This window comes from Hirundo rustica, chromosome 4 (genome assembly GCF_015227805.2).
Source record: "Hirundo rustica isolate bHirRus1 chromosome 4, bHirRus1.pri.v3, whole genome shotgun sequence".
Taxonomy (NCBI): domain Eukaryota; kingdom Metazoa; phylum Chordata; class Aves; order Passeriformes; family Hirundinidae; genus Hirundo; species Hirundo rustica.
The window spans coordinates 67,753,388-67,769,612 of record NC_053453.1 but is presented as its reverse complement, the minus strand read 5'-3'; the positions used below and the strand labels follow the sequence as shown (position 1 = coordinate 67,769,612).

General features: G+C 44.0%; 1 protein-coding gene across 2 annotated transcripts; it reads left to right on the top strand.

The window, feature by feature from the left end:
- Positions 1-786: 786 nt before the first annotated feature.
- TIGAR (TP53 induced glycolysis regulatory phosphatase) lies at positions 787-9,643 on the top strand. Of its 2 annotated transcripts, none has more exons than XM_040063303.2 (6): positions 787-932; positions 2,324-2,361; positions 3,801-3,922; positions 6,499-6,576; positions 7,638-7,753; positions 8,181-8,320. In XM_040063303.2, exons 1-6 carry the CDS (start codon positions 901-903, stop codon positions 8,182-8,184), a joined length of 390 nt encoding a protein of 129 aa, XP_039919237.1. In that variant the 5' UTR covers positions 787-900; the 3' UTR covers positions 8,185-8,320. The 2 variants fall into 2 exon arrangements, with proteins under 2 accessions (XP_039919237.1, XP_039919236.1); XM_040063302.2 differs by having other exon boundaries at positions 788-932; positions 7,638-7,748; positions 8,181-9,643.
- The last annotated feature ends 6,582 nt before the right edge of the window (positions 9,644-16,225 follow it).

The following is a 16,225-nucleotide window of genomic DNA, read 5'->3' as shown; positions in this document are numbered from 1 at the left end:
CGTTATTTCGAAGTATTTTAAAGATCTGGACATCTGAGACTCTGGTAAGGGAAACCTGGAACTGAGCCAGTAAGGAAACCTGGTCCAGCTGTGCGAGTGGGGGATGCAGTTGGGAAGGGGCTTCAGTCCCAGCTCAGGCGCTGCGAGTGTCACTCTAAGTGGGATGCTTAGACCAGGAAGATTCCTTAACTCCAGCGTCATGAGACGCTGCGAAACCCAGAGTTTTAAGGTGAAAGCCTCCCGATTGCTACTGCAGAGTGAGAATGCGGAGCCATTTAGTGCGCACAAGTCCAGGTGCAAACCTCACGCTGCCACTCCCACCACTCAACCCTGTCCCCAGGGTGCCACATCCACGGGGCACTTCAATGCCAGCAGGGCCGGTGACTCCACGCCGCCCTGCAGCCTGTCTGAACGCTCCAGAACGCTTAGGGAGAAGAATCTCTTCCCGATGTCCGACCCGAGCCTGCCGTGAGGCCGTTCCCTCTGGCCCTGTCGCCTGTGGCGTGTGAGCAGCGCCAGCTGCCCCCTGCCATCGGGGAGCCGCAGGCAGCCATAAACCCATCCCGGATCCTCCTTTTCCGCCGGGAGCCGCCTCCGGTGACGTCAGAGCGGGCCGCGGGGCGGGGCCATGACGTCACGGCGAGGCGCGCGGCGCCGCAGTGCGGGCTGTGGGGGGGGTGCGCTCACCTGCGCTCACCTGCGCGCATCTGGGCACGGCCGCGCTCGCCTGCGCGCACAGCTGGGCGTACCCGCGCACATCTGGGCACGGCCGCGCTCGCCTGCGCGCACAGCTGGGCGTACCCGCGCACATCTGGGCACGGCCGCGCTCGCCTGCGCGCACAGCTGGGCGTACCCGCGCACATCTGGGCACGGCCGCGCTCGCCGGAGCCGCCCGGCGCCATGGTTCGGTTCGGGCTGACGGTGGTGCGGCAGTGAGTACCGCCCGCGCATCCCCGGCCCTGGCGGCGCCCCGGGGGCCGCGTCCCCTCCTCGGTCACGGGCAGAGGGAGGGGGAAGCTGAGCAAACGCCCTCAGGCTGGGCAAGGGGAGGACTGGTGGTGGGAACATTTTTTTTCCCGTGAAACTTTAAAGAATTGGTGGTTGTGACTTGGGCGGAATTCCTGAGGTGACTTTTTCTCCTGCTGTCTTGACAGAGGTTTGTAGCTGGGTGAACCAAGTAGCTCCAGCTTCCTGCATCTGTCAGGAGAAAACTCTTTAGTTTGTAGGACGGCTGAGCTTTTTTTCTCCTTTACTGTAAGACCCGTGGGCAGCAGGGGAGGGGGGATTCTGCCCCTCGGCCCCGCTCTGCTGAGACCCCCCTGCAGGGCTGCATCCAGCCCTGGGCCAGCACAGGAAGCACAGGGAGCTGCTGGAGCCAGGCCAGAGCAGGGACACCAAGGGCAGCACAGGGATGGAGCAGCTCTGCTGGGAGGAAAGGCTGAGGGAATTGGGATGGTTCAGCCTGGAGAGGAGAAGGCTTTGGGGTGACCTCACTGTGGCCTTGCAGAGCCTGAAGGGAGCCCACAGGAAAGATGGAGAGAGACTCTTGACAAGGGCCTGGAGTGACAGGACAAGGGGCAATGGCTTCACACTGACAGAGAGGAGGTTTAGATTGACAATCAGGTAAACAGTGTTCCTTGCGAGGGTGCTGAGGCCCTGGCACAGGTTTTCCAGAGCAGCTGTGGCTGCCCCATGCCTGGAAGTGTCCAAGGCCAGGCTGGATGGGGCTCAGAGCAACCTGGGATAGTGGAACGTGTCCCTGCCTGTGGCAGGGGGTTGGCACTGGATGATCTTTAAGGTCTGTTCCAACCCAGATCATTCCATGAGTCTGTAATTTCTTCTGCTCTGACTTCCTAGGCTCTGTTTCTTCCAGGTGTGCAGCTCTGCTGCTGCTCTTAATAATCTCTGGAACTGGTTCCCTGTAAAGTTCAGAATACCAGCTGCCAACACGTACTTGTCAAAAGAGGGCTCCAGAGTCTTCCTACAGCTTTGTTCCCTCCAGCATGGAGGTGTAGTTGTTACAGATAAATTGTGCTGCATTTATGATAAATTTAAGAATTCACTTGTCTTACTTTTATTACAGATGGCTTTGTCTCATTGAAAACTGGCAGCATTATTGGAATTGATTTGAAAATTATTTTTTATTGTTATAAAATCTTTGTGTGCATTGTTTTGAAAAGAGTTTGTGCAGCACTGTGTCTCAGTGGGTTTTTTTACATTCAGGTGCTGCTGTCTCTTGTCGGTATTTAATACAACAGTGTTTTTGAAAATCAACTAAAATTATGACACGTTATTTTTTGTTGTTGTTTACCATCTCTTTCAGTGGAGAAACAAGATACAACAAGGACAAGATACTGCAAGGTGAGTAAGAGTTATTCTGTTACCTGGTTGGGATGGAAATCCTAGAGTTAGGATTTCATGGAGAAATCCTGCCACCAACTGCTTAGATGTTATTAAGCAATAATACTGTATACCTTTATAGACTTCATGTGTAAGCCAGGACATGGCTTTCATAACATTACAGAAGATTTTATGTCACCTTCCACACTATATCAATAGATGCTGATGCATTTTGTGTTTTAACAGGAGTATTAAAGAGTTCCTTTTTCTACACAGGGAAAAAATATGTGGCATGTAATCAAATAAAATGGTATCAGCACCTTTTACTAAGGACTCCATAGCACTGTGTTAAATCCCAGTAATAGGAAGTTTGGGAAAAGGGCATCTGGGAAAAGGACCTGCAGAGGGATGGACAAAGATGTGAAGGAGGCTGTTGCCTCAAGAAGGGAATCTGTTACTTGCAGTAAAAACCTGCAGTAGGGCAAGGGAGAATGAAAAGTAAAGGTTGTTTAAATGCTTGAACTGTTCAATCCCAGCTCTTTCTAGGAAGGCAGTTTCGATTAGACACATTTAAAACTAGACTTCACATGAGTGGCTGCTGGCTTGTACACCCAGAACTGAACACACCGAGCTGCCTGGATGTCTGCTGTAGGAAAATCAAGGCTGATGTTGTACTCTGAATAAATGAGCTTTCTGCAATACTTCGTGTTGTGAAGGAGAATTGTGCTTCCAGATTTTCCTCCCTCTGTGACATTGCCATTTATAGGTCTTGCAACATGGATTTGTGCTCATCATAAAATGAGTAAAGAATATTCCCCTCCTTTACTTGCTTAAAAATATTGATGATGTCTTTTGAATTCCTAGCTCTGACTCTGAGCTGTGGCAGGAGCACACCTGTCCAACTCAGGTTGGATTTCCAAAATGCTGCTTCTCTCAACACTGTCCTAGAGCTCTGTGACCAGTTATTCTCACAGACTTTTTGGCTGGAAACAATTTCTGGGAGGTTTGCTGCTTTCCAGCTGGATTTGCTCCAGCTTGCTCCAGACTGTGTTTGCATCTCATTCTCAGTATTGTCGTCTTTCTTATTTACATTTAACAAATCTGTTTATAAAGTTTCAGCTGTGAGATACCTCTTGCAGGAACCTGACCAGTGACCCTTCTAAAAATGGTCGCATTTATTAAATGTAGGTCTCTGTTTTATGTTTACATTTGTCAAAGGTATAGATTAATGCAGTTATCATTGATAATGATCCTTCTGTCTTCCTAGACTTTACTCCTTTGTATCATTAAATTTGTGTGACTGAGTTTAGGGAAGACTAGAAGAGCGGTGACTTTTCCTAATGATTTCCTTTACTAAAGGAGAAAGATTTTTCTTACGACTGGGCAGCTTCTTTATTGCAGACATGCCTGGTCAGCTGCTAGTTTGCATATCCTAATGTTGTGGCATTTTTATTTTGTAGGTCAAGGAGTGGATGAGCCACTCTCTGCAACTGGTTTCAGGCAAGCAGATGCTGCTGGTGTATTTCTCAGTAATGTGAAGTTTACCCATGTCTTTTCAAGTGACCTCCTTCGAGCAAAGCAGGTAAGTGCATCTCCAGGCAACAACTGGCTTCCAAATCTGGCATTTATTTGCTGTTGGTAGTGCAAAAATAATGCAGTGACAGAGTCAAAAGCTGCCCCTGGATCTCTGGGAGTGTCCAAGGCCAGGTTGCATGGGACTCTGAGCAGCCTGGGGTAGTGGAAGGTGTTCCTGTCTGTGGCAGGAGCTGGGTCATCTCTAAGGTCCCTCCCAACCCAAACCAGTCCATGATTCCGTGATTTGCCATTATTTTATATGGGATTGTTCTTGCTGAAGGATTAATGGGGACTTTGAGGTATCACAGGCAGAAATTAGTTTTTCTGTGAAGAGGCAAACCAGATTGGCTGTGACACTGTGGTGCTGTCCCAGGCACTGTGGCTGCCTGCTGTGTTCTTCTGAGGAATGCACACCAGTGCAGGCAAGGACAAGTTTTGCTGTGAAATCAGTGCAAGGATCATTAAATGCAGAGATGTTGGATTTTGTCAGGCATGTCACACTTCTTGCCTTGATGCAGTAAATATACAATACAGATTAAATAAAGAGGAAAAATTAATACATGGGATTACATGTGATCTGGTGTGCAGGATTATGAAACACCCAAAATTAGGGAACCAAAATTTTTAAAGTTAGAGATCAGCTGTTCTAGGAGGGTTGTGTCTCCTGTGGAGGCCCTGTCTTTAATTCTTTCTTCTGTTACTGATTCTGTCATTTCAGGGGACATGTAGGGGGTTGAAACTCCTAAGCCATTCTTGTTTGCTTGCTTTTTGCTGAGTTGTCCTGCTAAGAGTCTGTGAAGCCATGCTGTAAACCAGATCAACCAAATGTAGTCTAAATTTCCGGTTTTTTCCTTGAAACGTACACCATGAACATTGCTCATCAGTTTTGCAGCACAATTCCAGAAACTGCTATAGCAGCACAACTTAAGCAGAAAACAAAAGAGACAAGGAGGGAAGAGTACAACAGTTGGATATTTTAAAAATGCAGAATAGCTGCCTGAGTCGCTCCCTTTATGTCTGTGAACGGCAGTGATGATATTTTAAAACATTGAGAGTGCTTTCGAACTTTCATAAAACTGTCTGTGCTGTGTGCCTGCCTTACGGGATTTGGTTCAAGATTCTTTTTCTTATATTAGAGACAGCCTTTTCCATGAAGAGCACTTTGAGAATTGCACTCTCCTAATGTGAAAGACCTGAGTTTTTCCTTTACATACAGGAAATGTGTTTTGCCATTTGTTTGACAAGCTGCCCAGATGTTGGGAAAGCTTTCCCAAAGATGTGTAAAGCTGAAGTTTCCATGTGGTCGGAACTCCCTTTCCTGGCAGCTGCAGTTCTACGAAGGGCCTGTTACTACACGGTCACTTCACAGCTCAAGTATGGGAGGAATGTACAAGTTCTGATGCAAAAGAGGAAATTCCTGCATATAATCATACAAATAACTGTGCTGTGCATATACACAAGGAAGTGAATTCAACCCTGTCTTTATTTCTGCATTATTCTTTGACAGAAGGTTAAAGTTCCAAGACCAAATTTGTCCTAAGCAATATGTTAAATGTGCCAGTAGTAAAACAAGGCTGCTTATTTGTGCCAGAATCCAAGGGGCATTTTCAAAATGAGTTCTTTTGCACAGCCCAAACTGTCTGTGAAGCCAGTGCAGCCTTCACCCTTGGGTGCGTGTAAGAACCGTGAGCAGGTCAGCCATCCTCTGATTCCCAAGAAAGACAAAGAGCTACCAGAGAGGACCCAGTGGAGACTGCAGAGATGATGAGGGGTCTGGAGCATCTCTCTTAGGAGAGGCTGAGGGAGCTGGGCCTGATTAGTGTGGAGAGGACTGAGAGGGGATCTCATTAATGCATATAAATATCGCCAAGGGCTGTCAGAGGATGGTGCCAGGCTCTTTTTGGCGGTGCCCAGGGACAGGATGAGGAGCCATAGACACAAACCAATACACAAAAAGTTCCGCCTCAACATGTGGAAGAATTTCTGTACACTGAGGGTGGCAGAGCTCTGGAACAGCTGCCTGGGGAGGGCCTGGAGTCTGTCTCTCTGGAGACATCCCAAACCCACCTGGACACGCTCCTGTGTCACCTGCTCCAGGTGACCTTGTCTGGGCAGGGTGATCACCAGAGGTCTGTTCCAGCCCTAAGGATTTGCTGTGGCAGCCAGGCAGGTGTCAGATGTTTTTTCTGTTGGGTTAACTGAGCAGTTTCAGCAAACATGGCTGTGAGTCTGGCCCATGTACTACATGTAAAGAATGTGTGAACATGATTGCTCTGTGTTCTACTCGAGAGAAGACGTGGCTTTTATCCCATTAAACACCGCTGCCCGCCTCTCATGGGTGCTGTGTCTTCAGCTGTTCTGGACTTTGAATTGGGGAGGAACTGCCAGAAGATTGCAGCTTTTCTATTTTATGGCCTGGCCTGGGCCATCTATCCAATTCTGCCCGACTGGTAGCTGAAAAACTTTCTGTTTTGTTGGTTTGGGTTGTTGGATGCTGCTGCTGGGATTCACCTCGGCTGTGGTGGTGCAGGGTGGTGTGTCTATGTTCTGTCCAGTTGATGTGACTGTATATTCACTTTTTAGACTGCTGCTGCCATTCTAGGGAAAAACAGGTTTTGCAAAGATTTGGAAATCAAGTACGATGCAAGACTGCGAGAGAGAGTAAGTGCCAAAAGAATTTATTATCAGATATTGAACAACTTGAAAATGTAACTTCCTGCTGATGGGTATCTTGGCTTATTGAATGGTAGATTTAGCAGTGGAGAGCACTATTTGATGTGTTTTTAATCACTGGCAACTGAACTATTCCCAGCAGAGACAATAAATTGTTTGCAGAATGGTGAAGCAGAGCCAAAATTAAGTGATGAATGTTGTAACTATGATGCTTTAATGATTTAAATAAGGTAAGATTTAGTGTTTAGGGAGCAGCATGTGACTGTAGCATTTCCTGTTTGAATCTTTTTTCTCTCAGAAATTCCAGTTCTTCCCTTGAAATCAGTAAGGGAAATTATTGTTTACTTTTAATTGCCAGGGTACTTGTGTGGTTTTGTTTCCTTTTTTTTAATGTCTTTTTCAAAAATTCTGAATCGAAGGTGGATCCATCCTCTGTTGCAAAGACTTCACAGGTCTTTAGAGAAAATACTGGTTTCTTACATGTGGAAAATAATTCCCTGTAGCCTTTCTGCAAGCAAAAAGAAAATGGAGTTTATCCTCATGTGAAGGGCTATGTACAGAAGCACTTGCACTGTGACCTCAGTCACAAAGACACTTGAATTTTGTATGCTGGGGATGAGTGTCAGCAGAAGAAAAAAACCTCCTCACAAAGATCAGGCTGAGAGGGTCGTGTTTTGAATGTCCATGCTTTAAATGAGATGCTGCTCTTAGTGTATTTGTCTACTGAGCATATCTATATCTATATCTATATCTATATCTATATCTATATCTATATCTATATCTGTATCTATATCTATATCTATATCTATCATCTATATCTACATATATATATCTATATATCTATATATATTTATATGTATATATAGATATATCTGCTGTTTAAAAGGATATGTATAAAGATATTTCCTTGCCCAAAACTGGGCTAAAATGTAAAAGGAAGCTAAGCCTTGGGAATCCAACAAGACAAAGCTGTGAAGAGCTGTTTGCAGCCTCTGGAAGGGGCACAGGTGACCTGACACCTCCTGCCTAACGCCCTTTTTCCCTTACAGAAATACGGTGTTGCAGAAGGAAGGCCTTTGGCTGACCTCAAGGCTATGGCCAAGGATGCTGGAGAGCAATGTCCTTCATTCACACCTTCTGGAGGAGAAACACTGGATGAAGTATGGTATTTATTTATTTACTTATGTACGCCCTGCTTTCTAGGTTTTTTTATCAGTGCAATTGCAGCTATTGGGAGCTCCCCACTGAGAGCTCAGCCCAACCAGAGATGTTCTCTAAGCTAAAAAATACTGCTTGGTCTGGTAACAGTGGCTGCCACGTGGGAAATCTCTTTATAACTCAAGTACTGATTTTGAGACTGACTCCTCATGAAGCTCTGTCTCACAGGAGGATGATAGCAATTGCTTTCTGGAGGGCAGAGGAGTTTGCACAGCAGTCAGTAACTTCCATTGGCTTCTGAGCCTTGTCTTTGAGAAATCTTTGTCTTTTAACTGAAGTAGTTATGTGTCAGATTTCTGAAAGGCCAAATCTGTGCTCGCTTCACAGCAATCTCTTCGGTCTTCACAACATTCCCTTCCGGCCTTTCCCCGCAGGTGAGAGAGCGTGCAAGGGATTTTTTTGAGTTCCTGTGCCAGCTGGCTGTTGAGCTGGAGCAGAAGGAGCACGGCAAGCCTGGTGCACCAGGCAGGAGCTCAGGAACATCTGGAGAACAGTTTGTTTTCCCTTGGACAAACCACTGCAGTGAGGCGGAGCCGAGCTCTGAGGGCGGCGGATCTTCCACGGTATTAGATGCCAATATTTTGGTGGTGAGTCATGGAGCCTACATGAGGAACTGGATTGGCTATTTCGTTTCAGATCTCAACTGTACCTTACCAGCAAATTTAACCAAGTCCCAGCTGTCTTCTGTCAGTCCCAATACTGGAGTCAGTCATTTCATTATAAAACTTGAAAACGGGAATTTGTTAAATCCCCAAATCACATGTGTCTGTCTTAATCAAGACTCTCACTTAGTGGATGTGGGAGCTGAATGTGTAGCTTCAAAAGTGTTTTAAAGAGTGTCTGTGGGGGAAAGTGGAATTAGATCACAATTTTGCTAAGCTTGGGAAAAGTATCTGTAGTAACGACTGGGATTGCCTGGAATTGCTGACACTAAACTGCAAAAAGGGAGACGTGCAACTGCTTGCCATCTTAAAAACCACAATTTGCATGGTCCTAGTGCCCAGTATAAGTTGGCAGTAGCAAAATAAAACAAATATTCTCTGTTCTCAGAAACATAATACTTGCAGTCACTTGCATATCTGCTCCTACGGCACATATTTCAAACAACATCTTTCCATTACTCCATAATTATTTAGGTTACCTCCAAGTGAAGGGGTTGGGGAGGGGAGAGGAATGGTACCTCAAAGCTGAGCTGTACTGTATTCTTGTTTTATTACAAAATGCTATATTGTAATATGAAACATACGTGTTGTCTTAAAATAAATTTTTGAATGCAATCGTAGAACCTAGGAAGGAGCGTTGCCCAGTGGGGAAGGTTTGGTGCAGAGCCAGGGGATGTGACTCTGACACTGAATATCTGTGAGACTCTGGGCAAGTCTCCTTCCCATTTGGAAAGTAGGAATGATGATAAACCTACCTCACCGGGAGTATTTCCTAAGAAACTGTTCAGGTTGTCAAGATCTCTGTTGAAGAGCGCTGTACACAAACACAGAGTATTTATTTTTAGCTGTGAGCAGGATGAGGAACCTCGTGTGCACATAGTAATGGTCTCTTTTCTGGAAAAGGAACTTTCTCTCTAGGGTGAGTTGTACCTGACTGGAATCCTTCTGTCAGCTGCAGTCATGCACTTGATTCTATGAATATTTTTGCCTAGAATGAGGCAAGTTTGATTGTTTGGTGATTGTTGGTGTTAATGCTGCATTCTTTCCCCACTGGGGTGGTTGTGGTGTTACAGTGTGAGCTTATCTGGTTTATGTTATTTATAAGATTTGCATATTTTTTCTTCATTTGCATATTTTAAGGCTGTTAAAAAAAAATTAAACGCTCCTGAATAGAACTCCCATTTCATCTGTATTTCTTTTGAGGTAAAAACCTTTCTTAATATTGCCCTGTGAAGCTTTGCTCAGATCACATAACTTCCTTTTTTTTCCTTCCTGGCCTTTTACTGTGAAAAAGACTCTTAGGGATGATGTTGTTTAAAAAATGTCTATAGCTATTTTTCAGTAATAAAATAATTTCTTCTCAATATACTGAAGGAAATAAGTCTTTGCAGGAAGCTAAAATGGGAATATGATTTTTGCATGGACTCCTCAAGCACTTTGTGAAATGCATCGTCCTAGAAAGCTCCTCAATACTGAATTGATGGTCACAGCCAATGAAGATAGAAAAGCTTTAATTATGACTTCTAACAGAGTTAATGGTAGGAGAGCAGGGCAGGAGTTCATTCTGAATTTGCCTGTCCCTGGTAGTGCCAGTTTATTTCAGGCTGGCCACTTCCATAGCAGGGAATTCTGTCAGTGCTTTAACCTGCTGAAGCTCCCCTGGAACTGCCTTGTCCTGAATTTTGTCAGTCATTCCATCAGTTCTTCCTGGAGCCAGACTAATGGAGTTGAAAATGCGAGAGGGTGAGTGGAGATGTGACACGTTTTTCTCCCTAAGTCTGTAATTTCATAAAATACTTCAAAACACACTCGTGATTGGGATGCTTCTCACATTAAAAGGTTTCTTTTTCTTTCTTGCCTGCTCTCAAGCAGATAGTTAATGTTTTGTTTTTGTTGATGATACCATAACTTAAGAGAACATCTGCTTCTTAGTTAAGTGCTTTGCTACTGCTTGGGTCACACTATTCCCAGAGGGATTTTTGACGCTTCCTCTATAATATGCTTTATCTTCTTTTTTTGTATTTATAGGTTGTTAAAATTTAAATCCATCCTAAAAAACCTGTGTGATTGTTTTCTTTTACTCATTGTTACCAAATTCCTCTTGTAACTTTCACACAGGGCAAGTAGATGGTAAGGTGGTGCCTAACAAAGGAAAATAGCAAAGGGTGAAACCACTCAGGTCTTCTAAACAGCTCCTGTCATAATGAAGTCATATTTTTCAGTGAAAAAGCATCAGAATCTCTCAATTCAGACTTTGTAAAACACACTAAAATGCTGCAAACACATCTGCCAGTGGCCAAGGGAGTGCAAGCAGTCAAGAGTGTCCTGCAGCTGTCCAGATGTGCTTTTTCCATCCGTATCTGCTCTTGACATTGCTGGAGACAGGGCACCAGCCTAGGTGGGCTTATAGCCTGCCCTAAAATTGTTGCACTTGTTATTTCTCCTTTGTTATGTCAGATGTCAGGTTCCCTCTGCATTAAAAAGTCACTAATTTTGGAAGCTTCTGAAGCTAATTCTAAAAGCGGTTTTCTTTAGGTCTGTGTATAGTACTCCTCTTTTTAAGTTTTTACATCAACGCTGAGACTAAATCTTTTTTTGGTCAAGTGACTCTTGTGCATGTGTACAGTAAATCTGTACAGTTTATTGGGATCATGGGAAAGGAGAGCTGCAGCAATAGATGGGTCTGTTAGGAATAGTAACAGCATAAATATTTGAGGGATTACTCAGTAGTGGCAATGGATGATGGCTCCATCTCCTCGCAGGTCTGCCTCTCCTCAAGCAGCCATCAGGCAGAGGGCTCTGGTAGTACCAGAGTTTCCTTCCTCTAAAGCAAAGGCATTTTCTCTACACTCACAGATCTCTGTTGAACAATGTTTTCCAGACATAGCTCCGCCTTTGCAATAGGAGGAGGGTTCCCCCCCTTTTTTTCTCTTCTTTTTTTTCTTTTCATTTAGAACAGAATTTAAATCAGATGCATTCTCTGTCCAAGCTTTTGGCTGCCTCAGACCTACAGCCCACATGCCTGGACGTAACATGTATCAGATTTCCCCCAGATGTGTCCTACTTTTGAGGGCTTTGGCTGTGAGCCTGAGGTTTTTGGATCTTTGTAATCCCAGGGAAATGGCAGCTGCATGGGCACAAATGAACTGCCACAGTGATTTTTGAGCTGCTTCTCTGGTATCCATGGACATGGCAGAGCCGCTGTGGGGGATCTGTGTGTGTGTGATGCCTCCGGTGTGACAGTTCTGCTGTCACCTGCAAACAGCTCTGGGGTTCCTGGGGTGCAGGGACCCCGGTGTGTGGCAGTGGATTACTCTGAGAGCCAGAGGCTGGCAGCTGGGCTCCTGAGGGCAAGGCACAGGAGGATACTGGGATAAAACCCAGGAATCTTGAGCAGGCTGTTACTGGTCACCAAAGGAATGCACCTCAGGTCCAGGCAGAGCTCCTTGGAGTGTAATACTTTTTCTTTCTGATGCCCAGTTGGGCCATCCAGCCATAGCTGAATGGGAGCAGGGTGATGCATCAGACCTGATTGTAATAAGTCTGAATGTATTTTGGAAGAGCTGGCCATTGAAAAGGGAATTTACTGAATTTAAAAGCTGAGGTGGAAAAAGGAGGTCTGATTTCAGAAGAGCAGGAATCACATAATTAGTTTTAGAATCATGGAATATACTGAGTTGGAAGGGACCCACAAGAATCATTGAGTCCAGCTCCTGGCCCTGCATGGGACAGTCCCAAGAATCACACACTTTCTTTCTCCAAAGAAATGTAAATAATGGTTAATGCAACAAATTCCAAAGGAGAAAGTAATTACAGACAAAAGAGGTAAATGAAACCTGTAATCTAATTAAATGAGTTTTTACCATAAGTAGTTCACACTAGACTAAATGAGTAGTTCTTTGGTGAAGTAACTAATGTATAGGCAAGGGAAAAAGGAATTATGACCTAGGTGAATCTTAATTGAATGCTTAATGCCACAATGGAAACCATCAGCTCAGATGGAAAAGATAAATGTTGCTTAGGAGAAAAAACATGGTGCAGAAGGTATGCAAAAAATTAGTGGGCATGGAAGTAGTAATGTCCAAGGTCAAGCACTGAGCTGGAGTGAAGCTGTTATTTAAGTCCCTTAGGGAGCAATTTTTTTTGTAATGACTTTGAATAAAAATACAGGAATGTGGAAATTGTAGTGAGAAGGCATCATCAATAACTAAGTGGGGCAGAATAGCATACAGAGGAGGAAATGACGAACTTCCAATCTTACAACTGCTTGAGTCTTCACAGAATGGGTCAGGCTGGACCCTGACAGTGGCTTGTGTGGTGCCACCTCCCTGCTCCAGCCAGGCCATGCCCAGAGCACAGGATTGTGTCCAGATGGTTCTGGACTATCCCCAGTGAAGAGACTCCACACCCTCTCTGGACAATCTCTTCAGGGCTCAGTCACTGCCCAGAGAAGAAGTTCTGCCTCCTGTCCAGGTGGAACCTCCCGGGCTCAGTCCCTGCCCGTTCCTCTGGTGCCATTGCTGGGCCCTGCTCTGAGCCCTCCCTGCAGAGGCTTTTCATTTACCAAGTATCTTTTATCCTGAGATCTTTGAGCCAGGATCATAAATAATTCCCAGCAGGACTGAACTGCCAAACCTTTCTCTGGTTTCCCATTGCTTGTAAAAGACATTTCTCAGTAGAGGTTAAAAATCCCTTCATGGTCAATCTAGACCTACTAAGACACTTTTTCTCATCATGATCTTTCACAGAACTTTTCTATTTCAGGTGCATGAAACACCTAGGATGCTGAACCTGTGAGGCTGGAAGTCACAGGGGACAGCAACACACAAACATTTTCAGACACTGCTGCTACCATTTATTTGTTCTGTTCAAGTACTTCTGGAAGGGGGAGCTGGAACAGACAGTGCAGAATCCACCATTTGGAGAGAAGGAAAAGTTTATTGGTACTTTCATAAAAAGGAAATTGGAGAGAATGGAAAAGTTTATTGGTACTTTTATAAAAGGAATTATAGTCTCTATAATACATTATTATAAATACTTATAAATATTCTGTGGGAATTAAGACCCAGTCAAATAAATAAATAAATACCGTGACATAAATAAGTAATGCTTTCTTATTAGCTGGTGATTTCCAGTATCTCCACTGAAGAATAAATTATTTTAAGTTTTGATACCGTTGCCTATAGTTCAAAATACTGTTTTTTGATGGAAAATCGACCATGTATTCAGTCTTAGCCTACTTATCCCCTGGCTACTGATAGAGTGAGCAACCCTTCTTACTCTGTTCTAGTGCAGGAATATAGAGATGGTCTGTAGATGTAACCCCACCAATATTTCCCATCAAAATTTAATGTGGACAGAGCTTTTAATGGTTCCAGTTGTTGTAGGGCAGTTGCCTCAGAGTCCTAGGGAGGAGCTCTGTGGAACTTCTGACAAATAATGCAAAATGCAAACTTTGCTGGTGTACTTGAAGTCCAGAGCTCTCGAGGAGCAAAAGCCAAGAATAATGGTATAGGAATCAAGTAAAGATATCAAACTGGAACATAAATAAAATCACACCTCTCCACTGTATAGACAGCAAGGTAAAAAGTCTGGCCATATTTTGAATAAGCAAGAAAAAGCACAATTGTCTGCTTGCCTGCAATTCCCTTAATTCCTTAGATTCACTCTTACCCTTCAGAAATTAATCAAAAACCATGATAATTTTAGAAAAACAAATTCCAAGAGATGGAACTCTAGGACTAATCCTGATCATCTGGCTTGTCCTGTGCTCCTGAGTATTTACACCAATTAGGAATCTCTCCATCTAGGATGATTATTCTAAGTGTAGAAACAGGACCTGTGTCTTTTCCAGCATAATGAGTTGGATGTGGTAGATAAAGCGATATTGTGTATATATACAAATATGGGGAGAAAAAAAGAGATTATTTTAAAAGCTGTCAGCAGTCCTGCTGCTGTGCTAAATCAAAAAAAAAAAAAAAGAAAAAAAAAAAAGGGCAAGAAACCCAGGGGGTTCTTATTTTGATTTTGTTGCAGTGATGTAACTCCAGTGGCTTCAGTGAACTACTTCATGAGAAAGAAAAAAAAGAACAGCATCCAAGCTAATGGTTTTTGTATGTTGCTATGAGCACACTGAGGAGTGATGTACCACTTCAAATTGTTGTCAGGCTGATAAATACTCTAAAGAAACAGAGCAGAAGAATCTCTGTTTTGATGTGCAAAAAAAAAAGCCCACAAAATAAAAATCTCAAATCTCTGCCATAGTGGATTTTGTGCTGCTCATCAGTGCCTTGCACCTGATTTCTGCAGAGTTAATCAAGAATAGCTTTTTTAAAGTGAACCTACCCAAAACATAAACCATCTAGGGAGAAAGTTTTGTCACCATTAGAGATCTCCTGATTAATAGTAATTTCACTCCTACAATTATAAAGCATCTGATACCTGCTCAGAACTGAATACAAACAGGAATGCTAATTGGACATTCCTTTTCTAAATACAAACCTAATTTTCACTAGAGGAGAGTCTTCATTATAGTCTAAATATTAAGCCTTTGGTTCTTATGAAACATAATTTATTTTTTTCCCTGTAGAGTTCAGTATTATGCAAAATTAACCATCCTGTTTAACACACTGTTGATTATTATTAATCCTGGTACTTCTCTCTGGGTTGGAAATACGCAAAAGTAATGATCTTTATTTCCATATTGGGATGCTAGAATTTAGTAAATGTAGAACTGTGATAGAGAACCACTTGAGGGAGAGTGAGATTCTCCTCTTTTTTTTCAAAACCTCAGCTTGGATTCAGTGTCAGAAATTGCTTTTTTCCTACAGGACCCTTTAATCCTGTCCTGTTGTCCTGTCAGTTCCTCCAGTTTTCCATGTCTGCTGCTCCTGTGACAGCAGAGTGGCCTTTTTTTGACTCATATGGGTGAAGAGAGAATGAAGCTCCAACTTAAAAGCTAAAAACAAAGAATCACAGGATGGCTTGGAAGGGGCATCAAAGCTCAGCCAGTTCCAACCCCACTGCCATGGGCAGGGACGCCTGCCACTATCCCAGGTTGTTCAGAGCCCTGTCCAACCTGGCCTTGGACACTTCCAGGGATGGGAAATTCACAGCTTCTCTGTGCAACCTGTGCCAGGGCCTCCCCACCCTGACAGGGAAGAATTTCTTCTAAAATCCCACCTAAACCTGCTCCTGTCTGTGTGAAGCCATTCCCCCTTGTCCTGTCTCTGCAGTTTCTGAAGAAGAGCCCCCTTCCAGCTTCCTTGTAGCCCTTTCAGCTATCGGATACATGACATATATGGTAATTTTTACATAATAAAGTAACCCACCACCTGGCAGTGTGTCTGCTGCGCTTGGACAGGATGGTGCTAGTCAGAGGATTCCCTGTCTCTGCTGGAATCTCGGATGCTCCAGGTCTCTGCATCAGTAACATAACATTAGTTTCCCATTTCATACAAGAGATCTCTTTTTGTTTGTTTGTTTTCCTCATTAATGCAAACTTAAGGTGATTCAGACCCCAAAAGGTTTGGTTTGTGTTACTCTCTTGAAAGATGGATCTTCTTTCCAGTAGAGCTCAAGCTGGAAAAATCTGACTCCTACTTACAGGTGGTAGTTTACTGGCAAAAAAAGATTTGAAGCTAAGGAACTTTTCCCAATGTCTCCCAGGTTTCTAAGAGCCCCTTTGGCATTCAGGCCGAGCGTGACAGGCAGTTCCTTTTGCCTCTGTCTTCACCTGGGGAGCGTGGGGGCCGCGG